This window comes from Tupaia chinensis, unplaced genomic scaffold (assembly GCF_000334495.1).
Source record: "Tupaia chinensis unplaced genomic scaffold, TupChi_1.0 Scaffold000415_1, whole genome shotgun sequence".
Lineage (NCBI taxonomy): Eukaryota > Metazoa > Chordata > Mammalia > Scandentia > Tupaiidae > Tupaia > Tupaia belangeri.
In genome coordinates, this window is record NW_006159920.1 from 552,318 (window position 1) to 568,002 (window position 15,685).

Genomic DNA, 15,685 nt, shown 5'->3' on the forward strand with positions numbered 1-15,685 from the left:
CGGGGGCCCGCAGCCGGGCCCAGGTGGGCCGGCCATGCTATTTCTAATTCACATGTTATTGGATACTTCTACTTTGGGCCACGATGTAACAGAAGCTGGGTACCTGGCTTAAACAACCAGTAAATGAAAGAATAGTTTTCATACACTGTAAAGAATAGAAGTTCTGATGAAAAATGTGATTTTCTTTTTTAAAGTGAAGGTCGGAGGCAGCAGGTGGCATCATGGTAGGAGTGCTTGGCTTCCATATGGCTGTACTGGTTCAAGTCCTGGACCTGGAAGCTTGTTTTCTCACTTTCCCTTTTTCTCTCACTCTCTGGTCAAATTAAAAAAAAATAATGATGATGATGAATAAAATTTAAAAAAAAAAAGTAAGATTCGGGCCAGTAGGTGGCATGGTTAAGGCACTAGACTCTCAACCTGGCCAACTGCTTGTTTGAGTCCAGGACCTGGTGGCTTGCTTTCTAATTTTCCCTTTCCCTTTCTCTCTGATCAAATAAAAAATAATAACAAAATTAAATAAATAAAATAATTCTAATAAATAAATAAGTAAGGGAGTTTGAACCATGTTAGTATGGAGTAAGGTTAGGGAAATTATTTTTGTTTTGTTTTTGGAAAGGTTTTTGCTATAGGGCACACGTGCTCGCCAGAAAGACAGAGAGAGACAGAGAAACAGAACGCGAGACATTTTTCCCCAGGGGAGATGACCATGCTGTGATCCCTTCTCCTCCATTCTCCTCTTGGGATCTTGGGCGGGCATGCATGCATGTGTGCCCAGCGTGAGTTTAAGCCACCAGGTCCAGGACTCAAACTGCGGTCGACTTCATGGGAGTCCAGCAACATAGCCATTACGCTAACTGCTGGTCCCTTGTTTTAATTTTTTTAAGAAAGGTTTTTGCTATAGGGTGCATGTGCTCACCAGAGAGATAGAGAGACAGAAAGCGAGAAATCACTCCCCGGAGGGGATGGCCACACTATAATCCCTTCTCCATTCTCTTTCCAGGATCTTGGGCATTCATGCCCATGTGCCTGGCATGAGTTTCAAGGTACCAGGTCTGGGACTTGAACCGTGACCGACTCCATGGGAGTCCAGTGATGTAACCAGAATGCCATCTGCTGGTCCCAACATTAGGAAGTTTGAATAGGGTTGATGGAGGGGAAACTGGAGATTATATGTGAGGTCAAGACTGGATATGAAAACTTAGAAGGCCATAATTCCTGTTGACTTTAAAGTGCTAGTTCTCTAGGATTCTCATTTCTTATCTAAAAAAAGTAGTGTCAAGGGAGGCTTTCCGTTTTGTTTTCTATCCCAGTTTTTATATAAGATTTTTGAAGACTTATATATTCAAATAATATAAAGAATATTAATTTTTAAGAATTTTATGTAATTTGTTTTTAGCACTGTTTTTTGTTCTTTCTTGCAATGTCCATCATATAATATTATTGAGAAAGCCTCACAAATGGAACAGAGTGAAAAAGCCCCAAAATGTCCAGCAGGTGAACTGGAGGTTAAGGCATAGAATCCCAAGTGGCCAACTGCACGGTTCGAGTCCCAGACCCAATGGCTTGAAAGACATGCCAGGGTTTTGGGCTGTGCCCAAAATTACAAGGGAGAAGGGATTATAGTGAGCTCCCCCCACCCCCCCGGGCAATTTCTCCCTTTCCTTTCTTTCTATTAATATCTGTCTCTCTCTGCCAAGTGCATGTACCCTATAGCAAAACAAATACTAAAAAAAAAAACCAAAAAACAGGGACCAGCAGTTGGCGTAATGGCTATGTCACTGGACTCTCATGTAGTCAATCACTGTTAAAGTCCTGGACCTGGCCTTAAACTCACACTGGGCGCATGTGCATGCGTGCCCAAGATCCTGAGAGGAGAGTGGAGGAGAAGGGACTGTGATCTGGCCATACTCCCTTGGGGGTGACTTCTCACTTTCTGTCCCTCCTTGTCTTTCTGGCAAGTGTACACACCCTATAGCAAAAAAAAAAAAACTCTCACACCCCCTATAGAAAAAAAAAACCCCTCCACAAAAAAAAAAAAAAAAATCCCCCCAACCCCAAAATCCTCCAAAACAGACTAACCCTAGAAGACTTAGTATACGTTTAAAATGGCATTTCAGGTCAGCGGCAACTTGAGACCGTGGGAAGAAGGGGCAGGTGCTTGTATCACTGTACGAGAGAGGCTACCCAAAACACTGGTGGAGCCACTGGTTGCCTAGGGCGTTAGCGAGCAGATACAGTGAGGATGGGGTACTTGAGGACGGGGTAGAGCTGCTGCCTTTTCCCACTCTAGCTGTGTAAGAGGCCATTTCGGCATCAGTGTGGTAGTTAAGGTGTCTGGGTACCACATGGCTCATTGTGCGGTCTGAGTCCCAACCTGGTGGCTTGAAAACCCCACTGGATTTGTGTTCATGTGTGCCCAAAAGGATGGAGAAATGGAGAAGAAATTGCAGCATGGCTGTCCCCCTGGGGCGGGGGCTGCTCTCCCACTTTTTCTCTGTCTCTCTGTGGTGAGCACATGCGCGCTGTGGCAAAATTTTTTTAAAAAAAGAAAAAGTAAAAGAAAAAAGGGCAGTTTTAACAACAGCAGGAAATGTGGGGATGAAGACAGCTGATGTCCATTTGTGACTGTGAACACAGCCCTTGACCAACTTGCTTCATCGAAGAAGTCAGCTTATCAGTTTGTCTGCAGGAGGCCCACCTTAGAGGAAATGTTTTCTTCTATTTTCCGCCTACCTGGCTGGAAGTCTTGTGTTACAGCGCGGATATATGGGTCCTCAGCAGGGAACGTGTAGATCGAATGAAGTGAGGGAAACAGAACCGTTAAGAATGTGTTGCAGGGACTCACACCTGAAGGTGAGATTGCTTCCTGTGTAGTTCTGTACACACTGAGCATTAGAGCCCCCGGATGGTCCCAACAGCACATGGTTGTCTTCCCATCTGAAACTGTCATTAAAGTTTATTCTTATCATCATGAGACATATTTTCAATTTTAATATTTTTCAGATTAAAGTTGTATTGGATGATAGTTCACTTAAGATGTGGGCCATCCCAAAGATTAGTTATTTCCCAGAACTGGTAGTATTTGTTATTTTGAAATTGTGAAAAATTAAATAATTATGGCTGTCTTAACCATCTTAACAGTCTAGGTGGATTTCCTACATGTAAAGGCTAATGCTGAATCTTAGATTCCCCTGCTATGAGAAACCTTTGTTTGTTTGTTTGTTTGTTTGTTTGTTTCTCTCTCTCTCTCTCTCTCTTTCTCTCTTTCTCTCTTCCTTTTTTTAAGAGGTTTTTTGCCATAGGGCATGTGTGCTTGCCAGAGAGAGACAGAGACAGAGACAGTGAGAGGAAAAGTGAGGAATCACCCCCCAGGGGGGATGGCCATGCCACAGTGCCTTCTCCATTCTCCTTCTGGTATCTTAGGCGCACATGCACACTCACCCAGTGTGATTTTCAAACCACCAGGTCCGGGACTCAAACTGTGATTGGCCATGTGGTATTCCAGTGACATAACCACTATGCCATCTCCTGGCCCTCTGTTTCTGCATTTCTTTAGCTTATTGGTTAGGCCAACATGCTAATAAAAAATGCCTGCCTTGAGAGTCTTTTGGACAAAATAGCCTTCTTGTTGCCTCACTATATGGATTGTCTCTCTCTCCCTAATCTACACATTTTGTAAGGTATCTCTCTGTAAGGAGAGATCAGGAGAATATTTGCATTAATCATTTAAACATTTGCATTAAACATTTGCATTGATTAAGATATTCCAAAGTGCCGTTATCGCTCATGGGTCCATAGCATCATTTTGGTGTTGAAAAGATAATCATTTATTGGTTTATTTCTATCATTTTACCAATCCCTTCTCAAAATTACTTTCTGTATATCTAGTGAGTACCACTCAGATTGGAAATTTGTGCTGGTGCACTCGCAGTAAGAAATATAAGTTCAGGCTGGCCCAGTGGCCTGGTGGTTAAGGAAACCAGATCCTACACGGCCAATGGTGCAACAGGAATTCCAGCCCTGGTGGTTTGAAAAAGACATGGCATGTGCGTACTTGTTCAGAATCCCAACTGGATGGACAAGTGGAGGAGTAGGGATTGTAGAGTGACCACGCCCCATTAGGAGGTGCTATTTCTTTCTCTCTCTGGCAAGTGCACATACCCTCTGGCAATTAAAAAAGAAAGAATGGGGCCAATAGGTGGCGTGGTGATTAAGGTCGCTGGACTCCCACATGGCCAGCCATGGTTCAAGTCCCAGACCTGGTGGCTTCCTTTCTCACTTTCCCTCTCTTTCTTTCTCTTACTCTGTCTCTCTCTGGTCCAATTAAACTAAAAAAATAAATAAAGTTAAATTTAAAAAATAATTTAAAAAAAAGAAAGAAATAGGAGTTTGCTGCAAACTTGAGATTTTCAAGTATGTTATACTCTAAATTGTCTTTGAATTGACTACTTAGAAGAGACTAGTCATTTTTATTTTCCTGTTTGAAATGAATTATACTTATTTCTTGGAGCACTGAGAAGAAATTTCTTTCTTTTCTTCCTTTGTTCTTTTTATTAACAGTTTAACCGAAATTTAATTCACATATTGTAAAATTTACCTATTTATATAACTTAGTGATTTTTAGTTTGCTCTAGAGTTTGCTTTCTTGCTAACAGAATCTTTACTCTTTTTGATGAATTTTTGTACAAATTTACATAGGCATTTTACTGTGGACAGGGCATCTATTTTAGAAATTTAAGATGATGTTAATGGCTAACTTAATTCATATAATTCCTTCAGATCTTTGGAAAAATAAAAATAAACAGTCCTATTAAAAATGGTCAAAAATGGGTCCTGCAGGTGGTATAGCAGTTAAGGTGTTGGACTTCCTCCTAGCTGACTGCAGTTTGAATCCCAGACCCTATGGCTTGAAACTCACGTTGGTTGTGTGTACGGGCTTGTGTGCAGGCGTGACCAAAATCCTGGGAGGAGAATGGAGTAGAAGGGATGTCAGTGTGACCATCACCCCCCACCCTTGGGGAGAGTGATTTCTTGCTTTCTGTCTCTCTGTCTCTCCAGAAGGAACATGTGCCCTATACCAAAAATCTCTTAAAAAAATAATAAAAATGAAAAGGTAAAAAATGGCAGTTCAGTAAGTAAAACTATAGATGGTCATTAAACACATGAGAAATATTTACTCCACTAAAAATTAATGAGCTGAAAAACATTGAAATTAATTTATATGTTTTATGACACTAAGTCAACAGAAGTTGAAAAATCATGTAGAATGCCAAATTTCTTCAAATTCAAACATGAATTTTAAATAGTTGGAACTTTTATTAGAGATTTTTGCTATAAGGTACATGCGCTCACCAGAGAGAGACAGGTGAGAAATCACCCACTGAGGGGATGGCCATACTACAATCCCTTCTACTCCATTCTCCTTTCAGGATTTTGGGCGCACACGCATACATTCCTGGGGTGAATTTCAGGTACCGGGTTCAGAACTCGAACATGGTCGGCCATGTGAGAGTCTAGTGCCTTAACCACTAGACTACCTGCTGGACCCACGGTTGGAATTTTTTTAGAATATTATTTAAAAGAAAAGGACTATTGTACTACTTAAATTGAGATCTGAATGAAAATATTTCCTAAAGTAGTTCATCTAGAATTGAATTAGAACATCAGATTCTTTTCCAGAGCACATCAGTATTCCATCAAATTCTTTTCTCAAGTGTATCAGTATTTCATCATTTAGTTTCAAGTTCCTTATGTATCTGATCTCCAGTTGCAGCTTTTTCATTTTTAAACAGGATAAGTAATCTTTAGTTTTGACCTGTTTAATGATACATTCACAAAATCGTTCTGCCCTGAGGTTATTCTTATTGCATATTTCACTGACTCAATCTTTAAAAAAAAGACTGTTGAGATCCTCCTGCCTCTGCCACCCAAGTCGCTGAGACTATAGGAACACATCAGTGAACTTGGCTTTTAGGTTGGTCCAGGAATCAAACCAGTCCCCCTGATTTAATCTTAAATCAGATTAGTTTCTTATCTAGCATTTAGTTCACCTTAGAGCATATTTTGGTTTCCAGTGAATCTTAAATAAGAATTTTCACTGTCATTTGACTTTGGGCAATTTACCTCTCCACTAATGATTTCTGGAGAGAAATCTTCCCCCTGGAAAGGTCATTGCTCTTTGTTCCTTTTGCAGATTAACTGATGTGCCTTTTCTCTTATTAAACTCTTATCTCTAAGCTAAAGGTTTTCTATCTTTTATTGATAAACTCATTCAATTTTTCAATAATCCTTTACTGTGAGGAAATTCGACCTAGTCATTCAAGTACTTATTAAAATGCCTTTGAGTTTTATTTTTTTAACATCGAAGGTGTGTGAGTGACATTTGCTTTGCTTTAGTTTGGCTAGGAGAACTGTTTAAAAATTGTGACTTTTTGAAAATCATTACAGGTTTTTTGTTTTAAACAATGAAGCTGGACTACTGGAGTACTTTGTGAATGAACAGTCTAGAAACCAAAAACCCAGAGGTACTTTGCAGCTGGCAGGAGCTGTAATATCACCCAGTGATGAGGACTCTCACACCTTCACTGTAAACGCTGCCAGTGGGGAACAGTATAAACTCAGAGGTATGACAGAGGTGAAATTACTGCGCTGCTTTTCTCTTCGAGACGATGATGTCCTGACCTGTCTTCAGTTGGGTTTAGGAAATAGAAACGAATGTCATCAGTGATACAGACACAATATTCTGAATCTTGGAACTGCTTTGAGGATTTATGACATGTTTCAGTTGTTTTTATCAAGTGGGTCAGTGAACAAGTCAGTTTAGTATTGGGCCCTCTAAAATGTCTGTTGTAACTTGGCTCAACCTGGTGGCAGAGTCGGTAGCAAACTGAACTGCAGTGCTGGAAGCCTAATGGCCAACCATGGGTTTGAATATTTGGGTTGACCTGAAAACATGCCAGGTGTGTGTGTGCACATGCCCAGGTTCCCGACAAGCTGAAGTAAGAAAGTGTGATAGACCTTATGGAGGGGAGGGTGCCTCCCTCCTTTTCTCTCTCTCTTTCCTGCACATGCTGCCTATCACAAATAAAATAAAAATTGTGTAACTGAAACCCTCATTATGGAAAATCTAAAAACACACTTTTTTTTTTTAAGACTTGTTTATTTAATTTGATTTATTCATTCATTTATTTTAACTTGACCAGAGAGAGACAGACACAAACACACACACACACACACAGAAAGAGAGAAGGAAAGCCACCAGGTCTGAGACTTACACCATGGTCAGCCATGTGAGAGTGTCCAGTGCCTTAAACCACTATGCCACCTGCTGGTTCCAAAACAAACTTTTTAATAGTTTGTTTATTTCTTTCATGAGAGAGACAGAGAGACAAGCTTCTTCAACTGGGTCTTTATGCCATAGTCCACCCCCAATGAAAATATAGACCCCCAGGGAGGATGTCCATGCTGCAGTCCCTTCTCCATTGTCCTCTCGGGATCTTGAGCATGCACGCACATGCGCCCAGTGTGAGTTTAAGCCTCTGGGTCCGGGACTCAGACCGTGGTCAACTATGTGGGAGTCCAGCGACACAGCCATTTTGCCAACTGCTGGTCTCTAAATGCTGTTTTTACGTCTGCCATAGAGATGTATTTTCCCCTTTACTCGATTTGGTTTGTATGCCCTCTTTGCAGTTTACAGTAGCTAATGTACATAGTTTGGTTAAAATGTCCATATTCGTTAAAATAAAGTATAACTTCTGTTAAGATAAATTTAATTTGGGGACCAGCAGGTGGTGTGCTGGTTAAGGTGCTGGACACTCCTACATGACTGATCATGGTTCGAGCCCCAGACCAGGCGGATTGCTTTCTGACTCTCTCTTTCTCTCCCTCTCTGTGTCTCTTTCTGGTCAAATTAAAAAAGAAATAAATGAATAAATTTTAAAAATTAAAAAAAGATAAATTTAATCTGCATAGAAGTTTGTGTTTTTAATAAGTACACAAATTATAATGGTAATCCTATTTAAACATGCTTCTACAGATCTGAAAGCATTGATCACATATCAAATCTGTAATAAAGATTATTTTTTTAAATAAGAGCATATTTTTCTGAGGAACTTAAGACATGCCAGTCTCATATTCCCACCTGGCTGCTTGTAATTCATCCTCCTTATAAAATATCCACATCCAGCTATTGTGTTCCCTCATGTGGTTAATACTTTGGCCTCTTTTCTACCTTCTTCCAGCCAGAGACATTTGCTGGTGGATTAGGACACCAATCTCTGTTTTTCAGTCACCTAGTCTTTATATCATAGACTCTTAATTGTATTCCAAAAGTACTGTAAAAGTCGATAACTTTCACATTCTTTTTATCAGCCACAGATGCTAAAGAGCGACAGCACTGGGTTAGCAGGCTTCAGATATGTACACAGCACCACACTGAAGCGATCGGAAAGGTATGTGGACTCACATGCGCTATTACTGCGCAAAACCGAGCAAAGTATTTTTTGGTGTTTTTACATTTTGAAATTGAGATGTACCTTAAAAGTTACCCTTTTAAAAGTGTGCAATCCCGTGATTTTTATTATGTTCATAAGGTTGTGTGTCTAATTGCAGAACGTTTTTGTCCTACCTCCAAAAGCCCATACCTGTTAGCAGTCACTCCTGATTCTCCCCTTTCCAAATCCCTTATGAGTACTGTTTTCACACATTTGTCTGTTTCTGGGCATTCCAAGTAAATGGAATCATATAGTATGTGGTTGGTTGCATCTTGCTTCTTTTACTTACCATAATGTTTTCAAGGTTTATCCATGCTATTACATCGATCAGTACTTTATTTCTTTTTGAAGGCTGAATAATATTCCGTTACGTGGATATATTACGTTTTGTTTATCCATTCATTAGTTTATGAACATTTGGGTTTCCATTTTATAGGTATTATGAATAGCACTACATGAGCAGTTGTGTTCAGCTTTCTGTGTGAACATACGTTCTCAGTTCTCTAGGACGTGCATAAAGGAATGGAATTGCTGGATTACATGGTAGTTCTATGCTTAACTTTTTGAGCTACAGCCAAACTGTTTTCCAAAGTGGCCATACCGTCTTACATTCCCACCAGCAAGGTGTGAGGGTTCCAGTTTCTCTAATCTTTGCCACCACTTGTCATTGTCCTTTAAAAAATTGGTATAGTAATCCTGTTGGGTGTAAAGTAGACTCCTAAGGTTTTCATCTCCCTAATGACTAATCATGTTGAGCATCTTTTCATGCGCTTATATAGCTTAGTCACTTGTATATGCAGGGGTCTTTAAAAAGTTCATGAATAATGCATATTATGAAAAAACTATGCATGGATTTCTAAATTTTTTTGGACCAAAATAAGCTCTTTTATTCCACTTTTATGTGAGATTTTTGAAATCCCCTTGTATCTTCTTTGGAATGTATTTTTATAGTTTAACCAAAAAAAAGGAGTCTTACTACTTGAAATCTGAGGGCGGCGTAGCAGGTGACATGGTGGTTAAGGTGCTGAATTCCCACCATGGTTTGAGTTCCAGACCTGGTGGCTTGAAAATCATGTGGAGTGTGTGTGCGTGTATGTTCCCCAAACCCCAAGAGGAGCATCGAGGAGAAAAGATTGCAGTGTGGCCATCACTCTTGAGGGGTGATTTCTTTTTTTCTCTGGCAAGTGCATGTGCCTGTGGCAAAAACCTTAAAAAAAAAGAAAGGAAGGAAGAAAGAAATCTGAGGATAAGCAGCATATTTAAGGAATTCTCTATGTAGATGATATGACATCTACGACTTCTATTTTTTTCTTTCATTCTTACCCTCTAAGTAAGTGTATATGTGTGTATGTGTGTGTGTGTGTGTGTGTGTGTGTGTGTGTGTGTGTTAAGGTGGTTTTTTGTTCTGTTTTTTAAAAGATAGGGCCTCACTATGTGACAGTTCTCCTACCTCAGCCTCCTAAGAGTAGTTGAGACCACAGGTATGCACCAACTGTGTGTGGTCTTTTTGAGTAGGTGGGGATTGAACCTAGGCCTCTCAAGTGGCTTCAGCCTATTAAGCAGCAATGTCTAGAATACAATACTGCAGTTGCAATTTTTAAAAATTGTTTGCAATTTAGGCCTACAGCTAGTGTTCAGGAAACCTGACATGATAGCTTTACTCACACTGCAAGCTTCCAGTGTTTGTCAGTGATCAAAAGGTGCTAGTTTGTTCCTGAGGTATTTGCCTGTTACAGTAAAAAATACATTGTGTTGTGTATTGCTGAGTATACTTTTTGCACTAATCATAGTGTATAAAAATCAGAAATTAGAGGGGCCAGTAGGTGACATGGTGTTTAAGGTGCTGGACTTCCACATGCCCAACTGTGGTTCCAGTCCCAGACCTGGTAGTCTCATTGTAGTGGGTGCATGTATGTGCGTGTCCAAAATCTTGAGAGGAGAATAGAGAAGGGATTGCACTATGGCCATCCCCTTGAGGGATGATTTCTCATTTTCTCTCTTACCATCTCTTGTAAGTTCACCTGCTCTATGGCAATGATCTTTAAAAAAAAAACACTAAAACTAGAGAATTTTTGTTACTCTAATATTTGTGAAATCTTGGGACCAGCAGTTAGCGTAATGGCTATGTCACTGGACTCCCACGTAGTCGACTGCGGTTCAAGTCCTGGACTCTGTGACTTAAACTCAAGCCGGGCGCGTGTGCGTGCGTGCCCAAGATCCCAAGAGGAGAATGGAAGAGAAGGGATTGCGGCATGGCCATCCCCCCTGGGGGGTGATTTCTCGCTTTCTATCTCTCTGTCTCTCTCCGTCTTTCTGGCAAGCGCACGCGCCCTCTAGCGAAAACGTCTCAGAAAAAAAAAAATTTGTGAAATCTCAAAAAAATCCCTTCATAGCGAAAAACTGGAGGTTAGCTTTCTAAATGACTTACCAGGCTATTAGGAGATGTGTGAAATGCTTAAATTCTAAATATCTTAAATTTTTTCATCTTCAGCAAAGTGCTTTTGATCAATTCTGAGATTTATTACTTTTTTTTTTGTAGGCCTCAAGTATATGGTAGTTTGATGATTAGAAAGTCTAAACTAAGAGAAAAAAATAAAGGAATAATTTCTTTGTCTAACAGAACAATCCTCCTCTGAAGTCACGGAGCTTCTCACTTGCATCGAGTGGTAATTCTCCTATATCCCAGAGGAGACCTAGTCAAAATGCCATTTCTTTTTTTAATGTTGGACATTCCAAACTGCAATCAGTGAGCAAAAGAGCCCATTTGCCACCAGATCATCTTGTGGAAGTCAGAGAAGTAAGTATGCAGTAAAACCAAGTTAAAATTCACACAATGGTATCTTGCTTGCTTGATTTTTATCACAGAACTGTTGTAAATATTATTAAGTTGTCAGAGAAGTCATGATGTATTTTTTTGTTTTTCTATGCAAAAATATGTCATGACTTTTCCTATGACACAATATTTGTATCTTCTGGTGCCCTCATTGTTTCCCGTCTAGTATAATGAAATAATTTTTAAGTCATAAAGATTACCCAATTTTATATATATAGCATTCAAAGTTTCCTCATTCTGTCAACTGTGTGTTAGGTACACTTTTTTCAAAATCCTATCTTTCAGCTCTTAAGTAAGAGTACAAACTCCTTTGATGTAGTATTTGTGATGAAAGGGTTCTTGAGCCTAGTGGGAAGGCTGTATAACCAAAGAAGTGATTCTCTTTCTTTTATTAAAAAAATTACCACAGGGTATGCGTGCTCGCTGGAGAGAGGCACAGAAAGAGAGGCAAAGTGAGAAAGCACCCACCTTGGGGAATGGTCAAACTCTAATCCCTTCTCCTCCGTCTCTTTTTTACTTTAGGAGATTTGGGGCATGCACATACACATGCCTGGCATGTTTTTCAAGCCACTGAGTTTGAGACTTGAGCTGTGCAGTTGGCTATGTGGAATCCAGTGTATGTAATAAGCAGGCCATGAGCTGGCCCAGAATCTCTTTTTTTAAAAACCAATATATATGGAAAGTTTCACACATTCACAAAGAACAGTTAAATCCTGATGTTGATTTTTGCCATTTCTTTTTCTCTTTAAAACTGAGTACCAAGTAATTCTATTCTAATTAATAAAGGATGCAGTTCAGTAGTTTCTCAGTATTCTAGTCATTGTTTACTGACTTAAATTTGGAAATGTTTACAGATACTTCTACAGTAGGTTGGTGCAAATAAGGGTTCAAGGCAAGAGGCTGGGGAGAGTGTACCCTCTACACATTATTTTGGGTTGTGTTTACAGATGAAGAAATTAAGGTTTAGAGAGGTGAAGTAACATGCTTCAGGTATGCAGAGATAGCTTTTGGTTCAATTTCTAGTTCTGTTAAAAAGTTTATAGTTCCAAAGACTTTTTCATAAACCAATATATTTTTAATATTCACGATGATGATATTTAGTTTGATACTTAGGTAAATATCAGTGTCTGTGTTTTAAGGAAACGAGGTTGCTTCTGTCTTAATCTAGAGTGGAGAAAAAGGAAGCATTGAAAGTGGTTGGGTGGGGCAGCAGGTGACGTGGTAGTCCAGTGCCTTAGTACTGACCTCCCACATGGCTGACCGTGGTTTGAGTCCTGGCCCTGGCAGGTTGCTTTTTCACTTTCCCTTTCTCTTTCCCCCTCTGGTCAAATTGATAGTAATAATAATAATAATAATGAATAAAGTTAAATAAAATAATTCTTAAAAATAATTTATAAATGGTATTACTTGGTTTTTTATTTTTTTAAAAAATATTATTTATTTATTAATTTATTTATCTCCATTGTTCTTATTATTTTTTAATTTGACCAGACAGACAGACAGAAAGGGAAAATGAGAAAGCAAGCCACCAGATCCAGGACTCAAACTGTCATCGACAATGTGGGAATCCAGTTCCTATAACCACCATGCCACCTGCTGGCCTGGAAATGGTATTATGTGGTTCTTTTAAAAAAAAAAAAAGTGGTTAATGGTACCAGCAGATGGCATAATGGTTACATCGCTGGATTTCTATGTGGTTTACTGCAGTTCAAGTTCTAGATGCAGAAGCCTAAAACCATGCCAGATGTGTGTTTGTGTGTACCCAAAATCCTGAGGAGAGAATGGAGGAGAAGGGATTGGGGTGTGGCCATTCCCCTTGGGGGGTTTGATTTCTCGCTTTTTATCTCTGTCTCTGGTGAGTGCATGAGCTCTATAGAAAAAATTGCAAAAAAAAAAAAAAATGTTAAGATAGTGCATATAGGGACCAGCAGTTGGCATAATGGCTGTGTCACTGGGCTCCCATGTAATCGACTGCGGTTTGAGTACTGGACCTGATTGTCAAAAACACACTGGGCATGTGTGCATGTGTGCCCAAAATCCCGAGAGGAGAATGGAGGAGAAGGGATTGCAGCATGGCCATCCCCCCTGGGGGGTGCTGTCTCGCTTTCTGTCCCTCTGTCTTTCTGGCGAGTGCACACGCCCTATAGCAAAAACCTCTCTCACTCAAAAAAAAAAAAAAAAAAAGGTAGAGATGGAATAAATAGTTGCGTTTAGAAGCAACATATCATAGTATGTTCCTTCACCATTAAAAATTGGGCAGCCAAGGGATTGGACCCATGGCCTAGTGATTAAGGGAGCCACATCCCACATGGCCAGCCTTGATTTAAATCCTGGCCCCAGTGAGTTCAAAAACACACTGAGCACATGTGCATATATGTTTGCGTGCATGCCCCAAGTCTCAACAGGATGGAGAAATGGAGGAGAAGAAATTGTGGTGTGACCATGCCTTGTAGGAGGGTGCTTTCTTCCTCCTCTCTTTCTGGTGAATACATGTGCCCTCTGGCAATCAAAAAGAAATTGGGCAGTCACAGTGTTTTTGGAATTCTTCAATCATGGCTATGTGAAATTGGAGCAGAACTTCTGGATGCTGGTAATATTCTGTTTCTTGGTTTGATTGTTGGTTACATGGTGTGCTTGGCTTATGAAGTTCATTAAGCACATGCACTTTGTGATCTGTGTACTTCTCTATATACTATACTTTAGAAAAAAGCTTTAGAAAAGAATATAGTTGTCATGGATTGCAGTACATTTTCAGGCTTTTTTTTTTTTTTTTTTTTTTTGCTATAGGGCATATGTGCTCACTATAAAACAAAGTGTTAGGAGGGAAATGGAGAAATCACTCCCCAGGGGGCATGGCCATGCTGTAATTCCTTCTCCTTTCTGCTGCTGTTGGGACTTTGGGCACATTACAACATGTGCCCAGCAGTCTTTCAAGCACTGACCCTGGGATTCAAATCACACAATTGGCCACGTGGGATCCAGCTGCCTTAGCCTCTCAGCCGTTTGGCTGGCCCTTTCCGGTGCTTTTTTGTGTTTGAGATTTAACTTTGGTGGAAGCCTTCGGCTTGGTCGTGCTTGGGTCTTTGTGACCTGATGTCCTGAGACTGCATTGTCGTGAAGGCTTTAATTAACCTACTTTTACCTTTCTTGCACTAAAGATTGTTTTGTTATTCTCACTGGCCTAATTGCTTATAATATTTACTCTGTAGTGTTTTGTCTTTAAACACACTTTTAATATCATTACGATAGCATGTTAATATTTAACATGTCACATGGTCACTGTGTGTAGAGAAAGCGTATCCCCAAAGTTTTACAGCTACCTCTTTGGGAAAGACAAATGTTAATTGACTAATTAGTTACATGGCAGCCGCGCCTGGAATTGTGACTCCAGTGATTATTCTAAGGTCTGTGTGCTAACCATTGTTTGGTAATCCCTGTGCCACTGACGCTCCTAAAACTGAAAAAAATAGAAAGTCTTAGGTGAGTGTCTGTGTCTTCACTAGGTTTTTATTTTAATTTGACCGGAGAGGGACAGAGAGAGAGAGCAGGAAAGTGAGAAAGCAAGCCACCAGGGACTTGAACCGTGGTTGGCCATGTGGGAGTACTCAGCACCCTTAACCAACATGCCACCTGTTGGCCCCAGTAAATTTATTGATATTTTATCTTATTAGAAATTAAAATTGGGGCCACCAGGTGGTATGGTGGTTAGGGTGACTGGATTCCACATGACTGACTGCATGGTCCAAGTCCTGGACCCAGTGCCTTGAAAAACACACTGGGCATGTGTGTGTCTGTATTTTGGGTATGTGCTCAAACTCCTAAGAGGAAACTGGAGAACAGAGGATTGTGGCATAGCTATCTCTCCGAGGGGTGATTCCTTGCTCTCTCTCTCTTTCTGCCTTTCTCTCCATCGAGCGCATATACCCTATAACAAAACTTAAAAAAAAAAATTGAAACTGAGAAGGTAAGAAAACTTGCTTATTTTACTTAAAAAATTAATCTGTTACTTGTTAATAAAAATAGCATGTCTTTATGTCAAGTAATGATCTTTTCCAAAGCAAGGAAAATAATTATAAAAAAGATAGAATTGTTTTACATTTTTACAAGTTCTTCAATGTCTGGCTTAATAGGATACAGTGGAACTGTCCTTTGCTTCTGTGCTCAATCTATTGCAGTAATCTAAAGTATATGACAGAATTTTGGTCTTACACAGATATGTGAATAGAAAAAAGTGGAACATTTTAATAATAGCCTTTTAAGATAGTTGTGGCTATATTTGATAACTGCATCAAAACTTGCAACTTGTTTCTTAAATGTTAGGTGCTTGTGAGGAATCTGACACCTATCAGTGAATTTCTTC

General features: G+C 39.8%; 1 protein-coding gene across 2 annotated transcripts in view; it reads left to right on the forward strand.

Annotated features, from left to right (window-relative positions):
* The window catches only part of OSBPL11 (oxysterol binding protein like 11), a 111,679-nt gene that overhangs the window by 33,501 nt on the left and 62,493 nt on the right, over positions 1-15,685 (forward strand). Inside the window, exons 4-6 of one of the 2 annotated variants that reach the window (XM_006154550.3) lie at positions 6,448-6,623; positions 8,371-8,450; positions 11,113-11,289. In XM_006154550.3, coding sequence (XP_006154612.1) covers positions 6,448-6,623; positions 8,371-8,450; positions 11,113-11,289 — 433 coding nt within the window. The remainder of the gene's footprint in view (positions 1-6,447; positions 6,624-8,370; positions 8,451-11,112; positions 11,290-15,685) is intronic. The other variant, XM_006154551.3, reaches the window with a different exon arrangement.